Source organism: Mercenaria mercenaria, chromosome 13 (assembly GCF_021730395.1).
Source record: "Mercenaria mercenaria strain notata chromosome 13, MADL_Memer_1, whole genome shotgun sequence".
Lineage (NCBI taxonomy): Eukaryota > Metazoa > Mollusca > Bivalvia > Venerida > Veneridae > Mercenaria > Mercenaria mercenaria.
Window position 1 is genome coordinate 65,387,445 of NC_069373.1, and position 22,929 is coordinate 65,410,373.

Consider the following 22,929-nt stretch of genomic DNA (forward strand, 5'->3'; position numbering starts at 1 on the left):
TCAGGGAATTTCTAATTATGCAAAAAAAAAAAAGCCAACAAATTCTGCCTCATTATGTACATTTTATTTGCAAGATCTGCACAAATATCAAAGAAAATTTAAAAGACATTTTTCAAAATCTAATTAAAAATGGCCTCCAATTAAAAACCGTTTGGGGTATTCTTTCCCCCAGATATAATATAACACATAGCTACACTGAGAAGTCTGTCAGGTCGACTTAACTGATTACCTGATCAGGGTAAAACAATTTATCAAATTGGTAATTAGCTTTATTGGTTAAATCCCAGTGTATTACACAATAGTTTAGGAAAACGGTGACCTCACAACAACAATTTACGGCCTATCTTGTCCCTGTAGATAAGAACCATTTTAATACAGTTTGACAGTAATTAATGTTCTATTTTTTCAAGTATCGGTACCTTGCATTGCATGGGAAATTGTGATAATCAGAAATCTTTATTTAAGGATCTCTTCTGCGGTTATTGTGGTTATATGGGTGCATGTATTCAGGTCAAAGAGATCAAAACCAACTAAGGATAATAGTATACTGAAGTCCACGGAAGATCAAAGAGTATTTATCTTTTCTCTTATTTGTATTGTTTTATAGGTACTGTATCAATACACATAGTATGGCAGCCTGAGCGTATAGATCTAGCAGTCTTTAGGAATGTCAAATATCGCAGTTGGGTCTTTGTTTTCATGTATTTTTGTATAGTTTGCACATGAAGAAAGAAATATATCATGATAGTCCTATATTCTATAAAAACAGTTAACAATAAGTGATTAGGGAATTATTGAATTTATCATAAAGAGCATCATTCTTTAACACTAAGGTCCCTTTTTAGAAAAAGAAAGAAGATATTGCTACAAGAAAAGATCGAAGACCTGTGTATGAAATAAAAAAAAGTAGGTTTTATTGACTGATTTTATCAGAAATGTAAATTTTGATAAAAAAAATTATTCATGACTAGAGCAAAACTTTATATTAAACACAAGAAGACTGTTGTTATGTAATTAAAAAGTATACACTGTAATGATTTATTGTGGGCAATGGAAAGTACTTCTTATGTAATACCGTGTGTAAACTAGTATTTTGATACTTGTGGTTTATGTGGTATTTGTGGTCAGCTTGTTTTTTCCGCTGTTGAGTATAATCAAAGAGATATAAGTTCATAATTGTCTCTTTATAGAGGTTTAATATGACCATTCAGATAGAAATGTTACCATACCCCACCCATCTATATGTTTACTTAAAAGTTTTTTTCTGTTCCTTTTTTTTGAAAGAGACATAATTATTTAAATTGATCATTGGTCTTTTGCAACTGTAGGATTACTTCAAAGAAGAATTAAACAGCTAAATTTTAAACTTTTATATTTTGGGTATATAATATATTCAGTTCTTTTTTTTTTTCACAGAATTACCATAAAAACTCAAATATATGACGCAGTTTTTTTACGATTTTTTTCATTTTCTCAATAGGATGCATCATATATACCAAGGTAGAGCTTCAAACATTTTTTTCCCAGCTTGAAAACCCGAAAATATCGGCGACAATCGGACAATTTTGTCAACTGTCATGTGTTTACATTTTGGGCCGTGCTTTTTTAACCTCCTCTTGAAGAGCGTTTTATTGGGTGGGTCTAAAAACATGTATGGAATGGAACCTCTGATAATATATGGTAAAGTTGATTTTATTAAAATTGCGAGTTTATTTTTTTTGTATTTGTAAATTTAGTTAATAAGTATCGTACATATCCAGAGCACCGGATAATGTGTCAGTTTAATAATTAGGCAAAATACAAAATTTCACGGTTCCGGGTTGTAGGTGTTTGATCATTAAAGGATGCTCAAATATAAGCAATTAAAACAGATTGTTTGTTATGTCTTTATTTCCAGCAAATTATCCCATAATTATGAGATGTTTGTTCACACGTCAGTTAAAGTGTGCTAAGGTGTTGACAGCTTGAGAAAGTTCTCAAATACTTAAGAAAGAATTTGTCTGTCAGATATTGTCACTGTTGTCACTGACCGATTATGCAGCAATTGCGATTTTCACGAGAAATCGTTTTTACGCATGCCGCTAATGGCCGATTTCGACTTTCTGACTGATTTGTCTGTCAGATATTGTCACTGTTGTCTGTAACCGATTATGCAGCAGTGCGTTTCAAGAATCATTTTACGCAGCCGAATGCGATTTGACTTTTGATGATTGTCTGTCAATATGTCACTGTTGTCGTAACGATATGCAGCAGTTGCGATTTCCGAGAATCATTTTTAGCATGCGCATGGCGATTTCGCTTTCTGCTGATTGTCTGTCAGATATTGTCACTGTTGTCTGTAACCGATTATGCAGCAATTGCGATTTTCAAGACAAATCGTTTTTACGCATGCCGCTAATGGCAGATTTCGACTTTGTAATCAACGTTTTCTGACTGGTTTTTCGGTGCGCAATATATTCCAATGTAAGCATTTTTCCCAAGATTTTGAGACAAGATCGGGGGTGCGTAATATACATGCTAGCGTGATATATTCGAGTTTTTACGGTAAGTTGTGCCCATGGCGAACAGTTAATTAAGTGGTGTTCCTCATTCAGTATTCATTCACTAGTAAATTGCATTGTCTTCTGTAAGTAACTGACAACTTTTTGGAACTAATCAGAGATACAAAAAAAAAATTACCTCAGAATACTGTTTTCTGACAAAATCATCACAGAGAACATAATTTTGCCTTGCCTCGGAGCTGAACTTGCGACCTCTCGATAGTCTTGTACCTGCATATTTGGCAGGTATTCTGAATATATGTGCTGTGCAAGAGTGCAGCCTAAAGATAAATCTAATGTTTTGCTATTAAGAAGGTTTAAATTTGTAAAAAAATTAAGATTTTCTAAATCCATCATCAAATATTACCGGTAGTCATTTTTATTGCCCGTCCCTTTTACAGAAATTGATTATTTTGAAACTTGATCTATTGCTTAATGCAAGAAAAACTACTTCAAAGATGTGTGTACTTATATGTACTTTATTTTGAGTGTTTCCATATATTTACAAAGTGTCGGTGACCACACAAGTTTCGATAAACCACCAACTACAACAAAAGGCATGTTTAAAATGCGTAAAATATTTTCGTCTTCTTTACTATTGAAGAGCGAGAGTCATCCCCGTAAAAAAACAGTTCATCGGGAGCAGAATTTTATAAAAACAGTAATTAGTATGTCCACTGTTGGCGATAATTGGATGGGTCCATTGTCGATACTTCATCAGAGGTAAAATCAGGAATTTTTTCAAATTGACAAATTAGGATTTGGCACACGCACATTCTTTTATGTCTGGCTTAAAAAATTGTAGAAAAGGTTAAACTTTTTTGCTGTTTTAGGTAAATGTCAGGGTTAGAATTTCAGTTACGATTTGCCACCAAAAAAGTACTTTTGAGAGTCTGTTAAAGGTAAAAATTTGGTATGTATGTAGTAATTTTGATTCTAACGGTATTTAATATTACTTATGTGCACGCATGCGTTTTTTCACAGTAATTTATTTAAGTTTGTTATTTAACCTGCAGATTAAGTATTACTAAATTGCTAAGATTGGAAACTGATAGTAACAATTATAGTGGGTTTATGATATATGACAACTCTCTCCGTACTAATTTTGCTTTAATTACTCCCTGACATCCTGCGGAAAAAGATTATTTGTCTAAGTGTCACAGGGACTAGGCTTTTTTGGTCACGTTTCATCAGATTTTTAAAGGGAAGTTGTTAAATTGCTTCCTAAGTATGAAGTATGAAACAAAACAAAAAGCGTAATTTTTTTTTTGTTTCTGAAAAAAAAGAGAAATTAAATTTTGCAGTTTTAAGTGCACTTGGGTTTAAGTTATTGACTGCTAAAATTTGAACTGGCACTAAGAATAGATGTAGCAGTTAAATAGCATAAAGATTTAATTCTTGTTGAAAATTTAAATTTCTGCACTATGTATTCAAAAATAGGTAATTTTAGCACCAGAAATTGTATCAAAATGGCTTGGGAATGCATATAATATTATGCAGTTTAAGTGCACTTCGGTCTAGCTCTAATATGAACTCGCACTGGAGATAGATATAACATTAAACAGTTAAATTCTACAATTTTGTTCTTGTTTTAAATTTATGTATTCACAAATGGATTGTTTTAGCACACCAGAGTATCAAAATGGGTTTTAGTTTCATGAGATTGTATTGTAATGTTTAAAATCATCCTTGACAATTTCACTGTAATTGAGTGGAAATTTCCTGTGAAGGTGCTTATCTGCAGGAATTTTGCAACGTTTTCTTCTCACAGAGATGAAGGTCAGACATAATTATGTTTCATGTTCTCAAATTTCTGCTTTTTAGCACCTTGAAAAGTGCAGGCTGCCTCACCGGTTTGAGTGTCAAGAGAACATTTCAGAACCTTTTCTCAGCATTAATAGCTCTTTAAACAGAAATTGAAGAGAGTTTTAGTTTAAGAATTTTTAAGTTAAGAAGTTCGAACTAATATGTAAACATTTCATAAGTCCTTGAATTGCAACATGTGAGGATCAGCTTAAGGGTTACCAAGGTCTCAGGCACCTTCTAGTTTGTGGAGCCAAATTCTTAACAGTTTTGAAAATGTTTCCTTGTTAATTTCTTCCAGTGGTTAATTGTTGCTTCAAGTGTACTTGACAATGGTCTTGTCTTTATAAGTACGAAAGGGATATTTACTGAGGAATATGGGCCAATTAAGTAGCTATAAAATGGTGCAGTCTTTTGCGTTTCTGAAGTTGAATCATGGGAGGTGTCAGGCTCTGGCTGGCAATGGCTTACAATAACTCAACCGTCATGATTATAAAATAATATATATCAATTAGTTGTATAGAATTATTACATAAAACAAAAAGAATTGCTCGTATTGTTAACAGGTAGAAATTTTGATACCACAGTTGGGTACATTTTTTGGAAGCTGAAGATTATACTGGTATATATTTTACAAGAAGCCGGTTGAAAGAGTGCGCATGGATCAAAAGGGAAGAAAAAAGACAAACAACAACAACAGGCTTCTCGTCATTATTACAAGAAAAAAACTTGGGATAATGATGTAAATGAGAAAAACAGTTGTGTACGTATTCTCTCTGGAACTCAAATATTAATACTTAGTATTCCATATATCACTGATGGGCAGGTGAAAACAAAACTTGCAAAAAAATATATTTATAACAAACAAATAAGTGTGAGAATGTTCAAGTAAATAGGAAAACTGAAAAACTTGGGCTGTTAAGTGCAGACTATAATGGAGACATCACTGTTTAGGTGCTGTGGTTGTTACTTATTACCAGATGGTCGTATGACATGTTTGAATCCCATTTTGGCCTTGAGAAGTGTTAAAAGTTTGTAATTATGAATACATGCTTCACTAACATCTAGAATAGCATTGAATTGTCAGAAAAATTTACTGCATTTCTTCTGCAGTTTGTAGAGGGTGACAGCCAACTGGCATGGAAAGAGAAGAAAATTTGGGTGGAATGTAGATGTTCGCGTGAAATGCTATTTTGGTTGTGATTGCACATTGAGATGCAATATTTGTCATGAAACATACATAATATAGGTGAACATTGATGTGGTTTCTTACCGAATGATTCATATTCAACAAATGGTTAAGTCATGAGAAACAGTGTTTTAGAGCCAAACAGCTTTCTTGGAGATACACATGTTTTCATTCCTTTCTCTTTTGATACATTCTGCTGCATCGTTCCTGGTGTTCCTGATTACCCTTTCTCCAAGTTATAAGCAATTGATCATTAACTATTACCGCTGTGTGTCATCATCAGCATTGTAAATATCAGTTGCTTCATCCTCAAAGTCTAGCATTATTGTTACTGTCATCATCATCAACATCATCATTATCATTTCTTTGACTAAATCTTCCTAATTGTCTTCGTCATCATTGTTATCATCATCGTCATCATCATCATTAACAACTGCATTTTGACTATGATCTTCCTTACTGCATCAATATAATCATCATCAAAATTGTCATAATCTTTTTCATCATCAGCATTATCATCATTGTCATCATTTTCATCAGCATTATCATCATTTTTATGATCATGTCCATCATCTTCCATATTACAGTTATCATCATCATTTTTTATTATCATTATCTTTATGTTAATCCTTTTCATTGTTGTTATCAGTTATTTTATTATCATCAGAGCCAGTCTTATCAGCATCATTCAAACATTATCATGAATATCAGTTCTCCTAGCCATCAGTTTTTTAGTACCAAACGATTTACACTTCTTCAATAATAGATATGTATACATGTAGTACAAAAAGTGTTATAGATAATTGTAATTGGTAATGTACTAATTTTTTCATTTTTTGTTTCTTTTCAGAAAATTATAAACACAAGCGGAGGAAACGAGACTTAAAAAGTGATATAGAAAACTTAGAATTTAGTGATATATCTAGTTCATCTTCATTTAATAATTTAATATCATCATCAACTTCTCCTCATCGGACTAAACGCTCAGTGTCACATAAAAACTATGTGGAAGTTATGGTAGCCGCCGACCATCAAATGCTGCGGTATCATAAAGACGATCTTCAACATTATATTCTTAATTTGATGGCCATAGTAAGTATACCTTTTATTTTATTTGCGAGCTCTGCAGCGCTTGCACATAGTTTGATTTGATTTTGGAGTCTTGATTGCATACCTTGACATGAGATACTATAATGTACACTAAACTTTAGTACCATTTTTCCCCCCAAAGGAAAAGATTCAAGACTTGTACTGTTTAAGATAATTATCTTTAAACTTTCGTCACAATCAAACTAAAAAGAAAGTGTATATAAAGTTCTATTGTCGTTTTCCAGGGTTAAACATACTTCACACTAAATTTAACATAAATTACAGCCCTCAAGGTGGTACAAATTTTGTACTCCAAAAATGTTTTGGTCGCCATTCAATGAACAAAATTATGTTACTATTATTTATGTATGCGGTAGATCTAACTCCTGATAACCGAAAATAACACAGTCTTTCTATTTTTGTTTTGCAATAATTCATTTCTTTTATCAGAAAAATAAATATCAGCAAATTACATCTCATCACAACACAATTCATTTTATTTCGGTTAAATTCCAAATCTCTGAATGCTTTATTTTTAAAAAGGGTTTATTTTCCCCGTAAAGTTATCTTCAGGCCATCAATTTTCATTTGAAAAAGGGGATACAGTCATGCGAACCTTGTAATGAGGCCGAAATAAATAATTTGTATAAAAGTTTGCTTCTGTTTTGTTAAGATGCCAGACTATCCAGCAGTTTGAAAATTTTATACATTGTATTCTGAGCTTGTGCGGGTTAAAATTGCATGCTGGTATGAAAATCCAAACTTTTAGTTATTTCAGTAATTCACTGAAAAACTTGAAATTATGTAGTATGAATAATATCTGAATGGTTATCTGAATAATTGCAGACAATTTTGAAACATTAGTTTGAAAAATCCCATCTTGTTAAATGCTGAATATTGGCTTAAATTGGCATGATTCAATACAAAATTTAATTCAGTTCAAATTCAGAAATATTCAGCCATCATTGCTGAATTATTCAAAGAAGCTCAGACATCAGTCCAGAAATATTCATCCATGTTGGCGATATATTCTGAAATGTTTAGGTATAATTCAGAATTAATCAGAAAGTATTCAGACCATTTACAGAACACAGAATTCATGCTCAGTTATTATTTAGGCAACATTTTTCTGTTCAGACATGTGTCTTTTAGATAGAAGTTTTCAGACAATATTCAGAACAGTGAATTTTGGGAGGGAGGGAGAGAAGAAACATTTTACAATATAACCTATATAAAAGCACTTCTGCAGAAATATGATCAGTTTAATGGTAAGTAAAATAATCATTCTTGAAGAAATGATTCCTGTTTTCAACAAAAAAAAAGTTTTCAGTAGCAGTTGCACCATAAAACCAATAATAAACATTTCCTTGGCCTGTAATTGAAGCTTCGTTTAAAGTTTGTTTTTATTTTAAAAATATCTAAAAAATACCTGAAACTAATCAAATGTAACAAATTATAACTGTCATGCAATCTGGCATTGGTTGGTTAAACTGTTTTGTTATCGAGAAATTTGGGTCTCTGGGTCACTAGGAATTAACAGTTGGTAAAACAGGAGAAATTGTCCATGACTGTTTAATCTGTGCCAACCTCAGGCTTAAAACAGAGTTAATAAACTGTTCAAGATTCTTCTTGTATAATCTAGAGTTAAATCTTGTTAAATACTAAATTGCCAAGGAAATAAAGCAGTCTGGTCAACTATCAAATTGGGGGGGGGGGGGGCTCCAGGGCTGAGTGGTTAAGTTTGCTGACTTCAAATCACTTGCCCCTCACCGGTGTGGATTCGAGCCTCACTTGGGTCATTGAATTCTTCACTTGAGGAAGCCATCCAGAAGGCTTAGGGAAGGTCAGTTGTTCTACTCTGGTGCTTGCCTGTGATGAAATAATGCACGCAGGGTTACCTGGGGTCTTCCTCCACCATTAAAAGCTGGAAAGTCGCTATATGACCTATGATTGTGTCAATGAGACATTGAACCCAACAAAAACAAGAACAAGTATCAGTTGCCCAGGAAGTCCAGTTAAATACAGCACTGCCTAAGAAATGCAAGTTAAATCTCCAGACATAACCTCCTTTTTTCAGTTTTTAAGAATATTTCTTTTTTTTAAGCTCACCTGAGCACAAAGTGCTCAAGGTGAGCTTTTGTGATCGCCCTGTGTCCGTTGTCCATCCGTCCGTCCGTCGTCAACAATTTGACTGTTAACACTCTAGAGGTCACAGTTTGGGCCAAATCTTAATGAAACTTGGTCAGAATGTTACCCTCAATAAAATCTTGGACGAGTTTGATATTTGGTCATCTGGTGTCAAAAACTAGGTCACCAGGTCAAATCAAAGAAAAAGCTTGTCAACACTGTAGAGGCCACATTTATGACTGCATCTTCATGAAACTTGGTCAAAATGTTAATCTTGATGATCTTTAGGTCAAGTTTGAATCTGGGTCATGTAGGGTCAAAAACTAGGTCACCAGGTCAAATTAAAGGAAAAGCTAGTTAACACTCCAGAGGTCACATTTATGACCGTATCATAATGACACTTGGTCAGAATGTTAATCTTGATGATCTTTAGGTCAAGTTTGAATCTGGGTCATGTGGGGTCAAAAACTAGGTCACCGGGTCAAATCAAAGGAAAAGTTAGTTAGCACTTTAGAGGCCACATTTATGACCATACCTTAATGAAACATGGCCGGAATATTAATCTTGATGATCTTTAGGTCAGCTTTAAATCTTGGTCAGATGGGGCCAGAAACTAGGTCACCGGGTCAAATCAAAGGAAAAGCTAGTTAACACTGTATAAGCCACATTTATGACCGTATCTTAATGAAACTTGGTCAGAATGTAAATCTTGATGATCTTTAGGTCAAGTTTAAATCTGGGTCATGTGGGGTCAAAAACTAGTCTCCAGGTCAGATCAAAGGAAAAGCTTGTTAACACTCTAGAGGCCACATTTATGACTGTATCTTCATGAAACTTGGTCAGAATGTTAATCTTAATGATCTTCATGTCAAGTTCGAATCTGGGTCATGTGGGGTCAAAAACTAGGTCGCCAGGTCAGATCAAAGGAAAAGCTAGTTAACACTCTAGAGGCCACATTTATGACCATATCTTAATGAAACTTGGTCAGAATGTTAATCTTGATGATCTTTAGGTCAGCTTTAAATCTTGGTCAGATGGGGCCAGAAACTAGGTCACCGGGTCAAATCAAAGGAAAAGCTAGTTAACACTGTATAAGCCACATTTATGACCGTATCTTAATGAAACTTGGTCAGAATGTAAATCTTGATGATCTTTAGGTCAAGTTTAAATCTGGGTCAGGTGGGGTCAAAAACTAGTCTCCAGGTCAGATCAAAGGAAAAGCTTGTTAACACTCTAGAGGCCACAGTTATGACTGTATCTTCATGAAACTTGGTCAGAATGTTAATCTTAATGATCTTTATGTCAAGTTCGAATCTGGGTCATGTGGGGTCAAAAACTAGGTCGCCAGGTCAGATCAAAGGAAAAGCTAGTTAACACTCTAGAAGCCACATTTATGACCATATCTTAATGAAACTTGGTCAGAATGTTAATCTTAATGATCTTTAGGTCAATAGATCAGGTGAGCGATACAGGGCCTTTATGGCCCTCTTGTTTAAGTTACAGTGATTAAGTTTAATAACAGTAACAATTTGGTGCAGAGGTGGTTGGTAGATTAATAGGCATAATTTCTTTTATTGAAGTTGTTAGTTTTTCCCAAGTATTAGACCATATACTTGAAGAACTTCCCCATCTTTTTGCTACTTCTGTAGACTGTCTAGACAGTCAAAGTCTGTTGAAACTGAAGTTGATTTAGCAATTCACTCATAGCTTAAAGAAAAGTTGCTATAAATTGTTCCTTTAATTAAGAATTCACTCTAAATTGGCCTTCATCCTTAGACTACCGGTATGTCACATTTCACACACTTTGCTTCGACACTTGAACTGAAAGAAGAGCATATTCGATATTAAACTTGATGTTTTAATGCACAGCCAGTCATATGAAGACACAGATGACATTGAATACACATAAATGAAAATAGTTGTGCATATATTATGAAAGCCTAGTGCAATGGTGGGTCGTGAGAACAACTCACCATAGTTCAAAAATTAAAGAATGGCACGGCTGCTGTTTTGAAATGCCATAGGGGATTGTAGTGCAAGTTTGAACATTTTAATGCAGTCGTAAATTGTAAAGCAACATCAAACTGTTGTAAATCGGTCTTAAAAGTTCTACATAGTGAGATATTTCTATATTTAGCTCTCTCGTATGCACATACGGCATATGAATATTCTGTTTTTGTTACAAGACAAGTTTGTCTACGTTTCTTGAAAGCTTGAAGAAATTTGAAATCGCAAAGTTTTCAAATATTTTCTAAGTTTTGCCAAAAGACGTGAAAGAATTGTAAATACTGTGGGGGATCAAGCTATATTATCATCGTGATTATGCAAGACTTCAGATGGATTGAAAACTACCGATATACATATGGTCCTTATCTATTACCACAAATATTAAGTAAATATTTAATGTAGACGAGTTTTTGATGTTTTACACAAGTGAAAGTGCGCCAACTGCATTTCATCTGTGAAAACAAGACTTCATGAAGTTTTTACCTTTTTTTTCATTCAGTTGACTAGGTTTAATAGTCAGACATATATATATAATCATATATTTAACACAAAAAAGTATGACATATGCACGAACCACCTTGCTGAATCTGCATCATGCACTAAAGATTAATCATGACCCATGTACAGTCGGCCAAACCAACTATTTGTAGTGTCCAATTTAAGCCAGTATTCAGCATTCAACAAGATGGGATTTTTCAAACTAATGTTTGAAAAGTGGACCTCTAGATTTTCACTCTGAAACAGCGATGTTGTGGTCATCTGGTGTCTTATTCCTTGAAGGTCATAGACTTGAGACTAAATTTGGCCATAACTTTACCTTGTCTTTCTGGGTCAAAAGTTATAAAACCAAGTTCAGTGACCAGTCTAAAAAAACCAGTGAATCAATGGTTGATTCCAAGTTCCATCTTCAAATTGTCCAGTAACAAGTTTCGGTGTCAGACTTTTATTACTTGTTGGGTATGGCATGAAGGGGATTTGCAGGTGGGGAGGGTCAAGGGTGGGGGGAGTGGGGTGACACCTTACAGGAGAATGATTCAAAATATATCTAAAGCTGAAATGGTAGATAGTTACTGCTATTTATACATAACTTTTAAAAATTTGCATTGAATCTGTATTTTAAAGCCAATGTTTTTGTCTTTGGTGTATGATTTAAAAGAAAGCTCTTTGCATTTGATATTGAAGGTTTTAAATCTGAGTAGGACTGGTATCCCGCACTTGCATTCAATAAATAGATAATAAGTATACCGAGATAGATGAAAGCTGAGTATGCACTGAAAAGGATTTATATGTACACAATAAAATGTCATTAAATCATTGAAATTTGCTGAACTTTGCATTTTTCCATTCATAAAAAAGAGCAAAGTTATATCATACTTAAAATTTGTCATGCAATTTGTCAAACTTTAATGATTGTATGCTCCTCACGAAAAGCTGTGTACAGTGCATTTTTCATAATTTCAAATATTAAAGCCTAGGCTCAGAGTTTGGAGACCAGTCTCAAATTTCTGCTTTCTCATTGGTCAGTTTCAAGACTGACATGCAAATCAACCAATCAGGTCCTAGAGTTGTGAGACTAGTCTCCAAGCACAGTTTTATAACCTTTTGTCCTGGTTAGTTAAGTAGGGAGTACACAAAAGGCCTGATTCAGAGAGGTTGTGAGTTCGGCTGCCAAGCTAGGGATGATTTGATAGAAAACAATATACTAGTCCTCTTCTTTCAGTTGTCAGTTATTTGTGTCTCTTGAAGGAAATAAGGGCACTGGATAGGTTGACTTTACATCATGCATAATTTAAACAGATTTATACTGATATTGAATAAATAATGATTTATTTGATTTCAGTTGCTACATTTGAATTTAGTAAAAAGAAATTTACCGCATTTGTAACCGTACATAACTAACAATCTTAGGCTTTTGATATATGATGATATATTTAGCTATTTTACTACATTTTAATTCAGAAAGTAAAACCAAGAGTAAGAAAAATATTTATAGGTTTGTTTATTTATATTTGGATTGTTCTAAAGCTGTAAAACAATAAATACTTTATTTCATACATCAAAGTAGGCCAGGTGTACAAATGAGCCGTGCCATGGGAAAACCAACATAGTGGGTGTGCGACCAGCATGGATCCAGACCAGCCTGCGCATCCGCGCAGTCTGGTCATGCTGTTCGCTAACAGTTTCTCCAATTCCAATAGGCTTTAAAAGCGAACAGCATGGAGCCTGACCAGACTGCGCGGATGCGCAGGCTGGTCTGGATCCATGCTGGTCGCAAACCCACTATGTTGGTTTTCTCATGGCACGGCTCAAATTATTTTACTGATTTCAAGATCATAAATTTTCAGTGATTTTTACAAATCAAAGGTATCAATAAAATCTGAACGAAATTATGTTGTATGGTTGTGAATGTAAAACGATCACAGGAGAGTATTGGTAATAGGGGAGTATCACATAATATATAGAAATTTAAAATATTTTAGACTGGTTGTCAATGCCCAAGGTTTACAATGGAGATTTTAGTCCAGTCTTAAAACTCTAGCATCTGATTGGTTAGTTTTGAGCTAAGCCTTGAAATTGACCAATGGCAAGGTTGCATGCTGAGGCTGGTTTACTAACTCAGTTTTATAACCATATATCCTGGTTAGCTAAGCAGAGCAGTGGTCTGGTGATCAGCAACCAGACAGCTGCAGGCTCGAACTCTTAGGCTCTCACTTGCTCCAGTCTGATATGAGACCAGAAGTGTTTTTTTTTTTTTTGTATGAAAGGAACTTTAAAATGACTGTAAAATGCCAATACAGTTCTTCACAATTAATCTACACTTTTGTTAATATTAGGGTTGTTCATATGAATTCCCTAGTACAACATATTGAGACTCTTGGTGTAAGTTTGATCAAAAGCATATGTGCAAAGTCATATAACATCTGTAAGTAAAATAGTCCCATACAAGTTGCAAACATGATGTCAACAATTAGTCAATGTCTATACTGGCTTTAAAGTGGCATTATGCGCATCTTACTGCACATAGTGTGTTTTTGGTGAATGTTTTATAAAAGCAATTTTCGGTTGCTGTGCATTTAAATGTGTTAAATTAACGATAATGCCGCATAAGTATTTGAAGTTGATGCTCTAGAAATAAAGAAATCAGACTAATAAGATAATAGTTTTTTTTCTTCAGTCTTCTGCGCAGTGATCTCCCTTACCTATAGGTAGAGATTTCTGTAGTTGAAGGGAAGCAACTCCTGCGTGCAGTTTGACTTTTCTTAAAATGACTGCCCCAGTCAAAATAAGAAAAGTCATATTTGGAAAGTAATTATCTTGTATTGGTAACAGGAAGAGTTTGTTATATTGGGTTAAAAGCTGTAATTTCCTTCACCCTTTTTTTCTCACACATCTACTTTAGCTTGATTTGTATTTGAAAAATGTGCATTTTTCCACTTTAAATAATGTTTCCATGCTTTCCAATACCAGTTTATTTGAAAATCATCCCCAGATATGGACATGGTCTAATATGACTGAACTTTTATTTCTTACACTTGCATAATCCCCTTAATACTTGATCTTTGCCATTGCACAACAGATTGTATTTTGTAAACAGCTGTTGTGTACCATTTAGAGGTTATTGTGTCCGGTCAGTTTACAAGTTCAGGTCAATGTGTTAGTCATCCTGTTCTATCCGGTGTTTTAAAAGTCATATCTTAGTTACCTAGAGATTTACTGTATTCATTGTATCGGTGATTTTTAAGAACCGAAGAACATTGAATTTTCTGTATACAGTACATAGGATGATAAAAGCATTTATATTGGCTATGTGTGATTATATAGGTAGACTAATAAATGGGTAAAATTGCTAATTAACAAATCATCATACTGTTTGAAATTCTTTTGAAGTTGTAAAACCAACTGGCCGACTCAGCAGTTTTATCAGGCTGAAGAAATGTAGTTCTGTGGGTTAAAACAATCCCAAGACAATTTATCTGTTTTACATGGTAACTGATTCACCTCAAAAACAAACAAAATTTGTCTGTTTAGAATTGAGCCAGAAATACCAGGCATTCTTCTGTCAAATACTTTCTGACTTCAGTTTCATTATGTATGAATTTATTTGGTTTAGAGACTATTTTATTTAGTTTAGAGAGTATTTAAGCTATCATTATTTTACTTGGGGCATTCTGACCAAGTCGGGTTTAATATGCCTTTGGTCATGTCAGGTACATTAAGAATTATTTAGGTCATTCAGTGATTTTAACTTTGGTCAAGCAGAAAACATGTCTGTAGCTTTTCTGCATTGTATATAATGTGGGAATTTTTTAGAACTCTTGCAATACACTTGCAACTGGTAATAAAAACTGACATCTATGACAAGAGATGAGAAAACTACTCTGATTTTAAAAGGCCAAAAAACTACAACAGTCTGATGTCTGTATAGATGATTTTATTGCAAGTCTGTCTCAGTGTGTATTTGAATGTGTTTTAAAGATTCTGGTTCAAGGATTATTAGATCTTTGTGAATTAGTTTAAAACTGTTTCAGAAATAAGATTAGGGAATAGACTTCTGAAACTGAGCTTGGAGACCAGTCAGAAGAATTCGACCTTGTCATTGGTCAATTGAAAGACTGATCACAGAAACAGCCATTGAGATGTTTTAGGTTTTAGACTGGTTCCCAAACTCAGTATCATCAAATAGTCTAGTGAAACCTTGTCAGGTATGTAAGCCCTTGCTTCATAAATGCAACACCAATGGATGATGCTAGAGGCAAACAAAATGTATAATTGATAAAAATGGACACAACTACAAAATGTATTTCGATTTTCCAGTATACAGCCCTTGCATTGTGTTAGATTGTTTTGTTTCTTCTATACAAACTGTCAATAGAAAACCATGTTGTAGAGTTTGTAGTAAGTGATGTTATCAGAAATGATATGTCTAGATGCCCAGAAAATCAACAGATCACCGAGATAAGACAAGATTTCTCTAGATATAGCCAAGTAGTTCTCATTGAAGAAAACATTTCAGCACTGCTTGTTCCTACAAGTCTAGTTCGCTCTGTCCTGAAAAGCAGACTTCCTCTTTGATACTTGTAACTATAAAGCAATTCTGGTGTTTCTTCTGTCAGATTTTGTCTCGCGCCTTCTTCAGAAACTTAGTCTTTAGAAACTTTGTCCTTATCCTGAGATGGGCTAAATTTTTGCTGTTTGGTTTTATACTTGCTTTTTATTTAGTCAAATTCAGTTGCCAGTGGGAATTAAAATGTCTGTTACTTTATGATAAGAATTGGTCAACAAGAATCCATGCAGCTGGTTGATCTGAATGAAAGGGAAAAGCTGTAATGCAAGATATTTCAGTGGAAATAGAATCAGAAAACACATTTAGAGGAAATGATCATGCTGTTAGAGGACAGGAGCAATATCTTTTCCAAGATTATTTGATCCCAAACATTACATTTAAATTTATTCTCCCCCCCCCCCCCCTCCCTTTTCTCGACAAGGATGAGAGTATGTGCAGAATTATTACATGTTTAAGTTTAAAAGGAAGAACTTTCGTGAAATCTGAGGAACAATGCTATGAAATATACTTAAATGTCAATGTTTGTTCATTTCATTCATTATAATATATCATATATATCAGTATATGCAGAAAATAATGTTACATAGTGTGAAACACAAGGAAAAGGAATTAACTATGCAAGAAAGCAAACCACATATTATATTCAAAGAAATCCGAAGTTTACAGGATTCTCTAATACCAAAATTTATTTTTATTTTGAATAATATTATACTCCTCTATAATATGTTCCGCATGAGTTTAATCTGCTGTATAGTAATTTTCTACCTTAGAGTATGGATGGCCTTGTCTGCGCTATTTCCCTGAAAGTGTGCCAAATGCTGGTCTAGTGTCTGTAGGTAACTTGTAGAAACTACCTGCACTTTTCTGTTCATTTCTGGGTTTCCATGGTAATTATACTGTCTGTTTTCCTAGGTTACCTGGTGAAGACCAATCAACAGTTGTTATTGATTTTCAAATCAGACTCTTAATTAAAGCCTGTTTTGTTTAGATGATTTTGATGTGTCTGACTTTTTTCAGGTCTTTGATTTTTAATATGAGGCTGTACTTCTAGGTAAAAGAATGTTGTCATGAATGCACACATTGCAGTATCTGCCCATTGAAGTTTGCATGCCCTTATGAATTTGAAATCCTCCACTCTGTGTTTAGAGGGATCAACTTGCTTTTGAAATGGAAATATGTAATATCATGATTGTTCTTCCTTGGCACTTGGCTCAGCATCATGTAATTATGATTGTTCTTCTTCCTTGGCTCTTGGCTCAGCATCATGTAATTATGATTGTTCTACCTTCTGGGCTCTTGGCTCAGCATCATGTAATTATGATTGTTCTACTTTCTGGGCTCTTGGCTCAGCATCATGTAATTATGATTGTTATACTTTCTGGGCTCTTGGCTCAGCATCATGTAATTATGATTGTTCTACTTTCTTGGCTCTTGGCTCAGCATCATGTAATTATGATTGTTTTACTTTCTTGGCTCTTGGCTCAGCATCATGTAATTATGATTGTTCTACTTTCTGGGTTCTTGGCTCAGCATCATGTAATTATGATTGTTCTACTTTCTGGGCTCTTGGCTCAGCATCATGTGAATATGATTGTTCTACTTTCTTGGCTCTTGGCTCAGCATCATGTAATTATGATTGTTCTACTATCTTGGCTCAGCATCATGTAATTATGATTGTTCTACTTTCTGGGCTCTTGGCTCAGCATCATGTAGTTATGATTGTTCTACTTTGCAGACGTTGGTCTGTATTCTTAGCTGTAGGGACAACACATATTAATCATAAGTCATTATTCTTGGCTATGGAGACAACATCACATTGTAATCTTTGGTCTGTATTCTATAAAGACAGCATCATGTTATAGTAATGACAACATCACATTTCAATCACTTGTCTGTACTCTTGGCTGTGAGGTCAGTATCATATAGGATTCTTGGCTGCAGGAACAACACCTTATTGCAATCAGTGGTCTGTATTGTTGGCTGTAAGGTCAGTATCATATAGGATTCTTGGCTGCAGGAACAACATCTTACTGCAATCATTGGTCTGTATTGTTGGCTGTAAGGTCAGTATCATATAGGATTCTTGGCTACAGGGATAACATCTTATTGCAATCAATGGTCTGTATTGTTGACTGTAAGGTCAGTATCATATAGGACTCTTGGCTGCAGGGACAACATCTTATTGCAATCAATGGTCTGTATTATTGGCTGTAAGGTCAGTATCATATAGGACTCTTGGCTGCAGGGACAACATCTTATTGCAATCACTGGTCTGTATTATTGGCTGTAAGGTCAGTATCATATAGGACTCTTGGCTGCAGGGACAACATCTTATTGCAATCAGTGGTCTGTATTATTGGCTGTAAGTCAGTATCATATAGGACTCTTGGCTGCAGGGACAACATCTTATTGCAATCACTGGTCTGTATTATTGGCTGTAAGGTCAGTATTATATAGGATTCTTCGCTGCTTGGACAACATCTTATTGCAATCATTGGTCTGTATTGTTGACTGTAAGGTCAGTATCATATAGATTCTTGGCTGCAGGGACAACATCTTATTGCATTCATTGGTCTGTATTATTGGCTGTAAGGTCAGTATCATATAGGATTCTTAGCTGCTTGGACAACATCTTATTGCAATCATTGGTCTGTATTGTTGGCTGTAAGTTCAGTGTCATTTAGATTCTTGGCTGCAGGAACAACATCTTATTGCAGTCATTGGTCTGTATTGTTGGCTGCAGGGACAACATCTTATTGCAATCACTGGTCTGTATTGTTGGCTGTGAGGTCAGTATCATATAGGATTCTTGGCTGCAGGAACAACATCTTATTGCAATCATTGGTCTGTATTGTTGGCTGTAAGGTCAGTATCATATAGGATTCTTGGCTGCAGGAACAACATCTTATTGCAATCACTGGTCTGTATTGTTGGCTGTAAGTTCAGTGTCATTTAGATTCTTGGCTGCAGGAACAACATCTTATTGCAATCATTGGTCTGTATTGTTGGCTGTAAGTTCAGTGTCATTTAGATTCTTGGCTGCAGGAACAACATCTTATTGCAGTCATTGGTCTGTATTGTTGGCTGCAGGGACAACATCTTATTGCAATCACTGGTCTGTATTGTTGGCTGTGAGGTCAGTATCATATAGGATTCTTGGCTGCAGGAACAACATCTTATTGCAATCATTGGTCTGTATTGTTGGCTGTAAGGTCAGTATCATATAGGATACTTGGCTGCAGGAACAACATCTTATTGCAATCATTGGTCTGTATTGTTGGCTGTAAGGTCAGTATTATACAGGATTCTTGGCTGCAGGAACAACACCTTATTGCAATCATTGGTCTGTATTGTTGGCTGTAAGGTCAGTATCATATAGGATTCTTGGCTGCAGGAACAACATCTTATTGCAATCATTGGTCTGTATTGTTGGCTGTAAGTTCAGTGTCATTTAGATTCTTGGCTGCAGGAACAACATCTTATTGCAATCATTGGTCTGTATTGTTGGCTGTAAGGTCAGTATCATATAGGATTCTTGGCTGCCAACATCTTACTACAATCACTGGCCTGTATTGTTGGCTGTAAGTTCAGTGTCATTTAGATTCTTGGCTGCAGGAACAACATCTTATTGCAATCATTGGTCTGTATTGTTGGCTGTAAGTTCAGTGTCATTTAGATTCTTGGCTGCAGGAACAACATCTTATTGCAATCATTGGTCTGTATTGTTGGCTGCAGGGACAACATCTTATTGCAATCACTGGTCTGTATTGTTGGCTGTAAGGTCAGTATCATATAGGATTCTTAGCTGCTTGGACAACATCTTATTGCAATCATTGGTCTGTATTGTTGGCTGTAAGTTCAGTGTCATTTAGATTCTTGGCTGCAGGAACAACATCTTATTGCAATCATTGGTCTGTATTGTTGGCTGTAAGTTCAGTGTCATTTAGATTCTTGGCTGAAGGAACAACATCTTATTGCAATCATTGGTCTGTATTGTTGGCTGTAAGTTCAGTGTCATTTAGATTCTTGGCTGCAGGAACAACATCTTATTGCAATCACTGGTCTGTATTATTGGCTGTAAGGTCAGTATCATATAGGATTCTTGGCTGCAGGAACAACATCGTATTGCAATCACTGGTCTGTATTGTTGGCTGTAAGGTCAGTATCATATAGGATTCTTGGCTGCAGGAACAACATCTTATTGCAATCACTGGTCTGTATTGTTGGCTGTAAGGTCAGTATCATATAGGATTCTTGGCTGCAGGAACAACATCGTATTGCAATCACTGGTCTGTATTGTTGGCTGTAAGGTCAGTATCATATAGGATTCTTGGCTGCAGGAACAACATCTTATTGCAATCACTGGTCTGTATTGTTGGCTGTAAGGTCAGTATCATATAGGATTCTTGGCTGCAGGAACAACATCGTATTGCAATCACTGGTCTGTATTGTTGGCTGTAAGGTCAGTATCATATAGGATTCTTGGCTGCAGGAACAACATCTTATTGCAATCATTGGTCTGTATTGTTGGCTGTAAGTTCAGTGTCATTTAGATTCTTGGCTGCAGGAACAACATCTTATTGCAATCACTGGTCTGTATTGTTGGCTGTAAGTTCAGTGTCATTTAGATTCTTGGCTGTAGGAACAACATCGTATTGCAATCACTGGTCTGTATTGTTGGCTGTAAGGTCAGTATCATATAGGATTCTTGGCTGCAGGAACAACATCTTATTGCAATCACTGGTCTGTATTGTAGGCTGTAAGTCAGTATCATATAGGATTCTTGGCTGCAGGAACAACATCTTATTGCAATCATTGGTCTGTATTGTTGGCTGTAAGGTCAGTATCATATAGGATTCTTGGCTGCAGGAACAACATCTTACTGCAATCACTGGTCTGTATTGTTGGCTGCATGGACTACATCTTATTGCAATCATTTGTCTGCATTCTTGGCTGTGTGGTCAGCATCATGTAGAAATCATTGGTATGTATTCTTAGCTGCTTGGACAACATCTTATTGCAATCATTGGTCTCATACAATCTTATTAGGCTTATGCTCTTTTTTTCTGCTACAATTACTTTCCTAGTAACCTTCACAGTATTCTAACTGGAGAGTGGTACTGATTATATATTTTGTAATAATACCTTTGTCATTGGTGTCAATTAAAATCTTTTGTAATAAATCAAATCCATTGGTCTCATATTGCCCTCGACAGCTTTAGTGTTTGTCACAATAGCTTGTTCTTATTGATATATACTATATATACTACAGGGAACTAGTTAACCTGTAAATATGAAAGAGCAAAAAACTATCAAAAGGATTTTGATGAAGAAAATGCTGGTTGGGCGGGGTTACTTATTAAATTGATTGATGGACTAGGGTTTGTTTTCTGACATCAAATGTATGTACATCTTTACATTAACCCAAATATTGAGTCTGTCTTGTCTTAGAACTAGGTGCTTGTGGGTAATTTTTGCAGGAATAGTTTATACTTACATTGAACATTTTGCATACAGCCACAACAGATATTTTTGACAACTTTTATATGAAATTTTATGCTCTTGGTACAATGTATATATATATAAGTTTTACTGTTATAAAAATTACATTGATGAGTTCTCAAACAAAGAAAAACACTATTTCTGCTTCATTGTGGGGTTTTGGGAGAAGGTTGGGAAGCACTGGTCACTCCATTGGGACTTGAATACCAGACTTCCAGCTTGAGTGCCAGATTTATCAGTTTATACATTATGAACATTGATTTTATCCTGTCTTAAGGTAACCAAATTGTTAAATAGGTGTAGATATGTAATATGTGCATGACACTCTAAAGAGGTGTGTAGCCTAATTACCACATAGATAGATAGATAGGCTCTCAAGGTTATAAAAGTAAGACTGGATACCAGTCTGACATGGACCTCAAGGTTATAAAAGTAAGATTGGATACCAGTCTGAGAATGTAAGTTTGCCATTGGTCAAGGAATGAATCAATCTTAGAAATTGCAGCAATGCCATTGGTTAAGGAATGAGTCATTCTTAGAATGCAGCATTGCCATTGGTCAATGAACAAATCGCTCAGAATCAATCAGTCAGTTGTGGTCGGGAAACTCACATTTTATAACCCTCTGACCCAGATATGCTAGATTTTCATCAGTTATTTCAAAAATGTGTTAAACATCTCAGTTTAAAATTTGACAAAATGCTGTTGGGTTGTCGCTATTGCAGTCAGCATGTCGTGAGAGTTATCTATTTACTAAACTGGTATCGCAAGTTTGACCATTCACACATACTTGATAAGTAGTATTATGTAAACATACAATATTGGGTTTAGGACCGATTATAGAAGCATATCTTTATGTCATAGTTACTCGATAAACAGATTTATGGTTCCTTATTTATGTCACTTGCATCGCATATATGGAGAATCTATTTTAATTGCTAGTAGAAGCTTAACGTGGCCTCATATAAGGGACATGATTTAATGTCGATAACCAGGGCTGGCAATTTTTTATTTGTGTCTTAACCGTACATTTTTTCAAAAACTATGTTCATAATGGCCCGGTTGTTCGAAACTTTAACCGACTGTTAAACTAACCATCGGTTAAATTTTGATTCAAAATACTAGACTTGGTGGGACACACTAGTGTGATGTTTTGATTTTATTGTAAAGATTTTCCAGTGTTCAAAATTCCTACATCATACATCTGTTTTTCAAAGTCTTCTGAAATGCAAAAAGAGCCCTAAAAATTAATCAACCGTTAGCTTAATTGCCTGTTAAAGTTTCGAACAACTGGGCCATTGTCTCATAATTATGTGCCTAATATATGTCTTTTTAAAAAATGGTGAAATTCAGCATGGAATCAAGAGCAAGAATTTTCAATGCAACGCTTTGCAAGATTTCCACTCAAAATATGAAAAAAAAATCTTTAAACGTGCATGGATAAAGTTGACTTATATTATAAGAATGATTTTAACTCGAGGTCTGTCAGATTTTTGCCCATATCTAGAGTTGTAACGGAATTTAAAGCTATTGACCACTCTGACATAATCATCAGTTAATAAAGTCCACGAAATTAAAGATTAAAGGATTAAAATTCCTGCAGTTTTA

At 34.9% G+C, this 22,929-nt stretch overlaps 1 protein-coding gene across 1 annotated transcript in view; it reads left to right on the top strand.

Annotated features, from left to right (window-relative positions):
• LOC123530249 (A disintegrin and metalloproteinase with thrombospondin motifs 9-like) overlaps positions 1-22,929 on the top strand; it is a 151,327-nt gene that overhangs the window by 32,846 nt on the left and 95,552 nt on the right. The window contains exon 4 of the mRNA XM_053522100.1: positions 6,383-6,624. Coding sequence (XP_053378075.1) covers positions 6,383-6,624 — 242 coding nt within the window. The remainder of the gene's footprint in view (positions 1-6,382; positions 6,625-22,929) is intronic.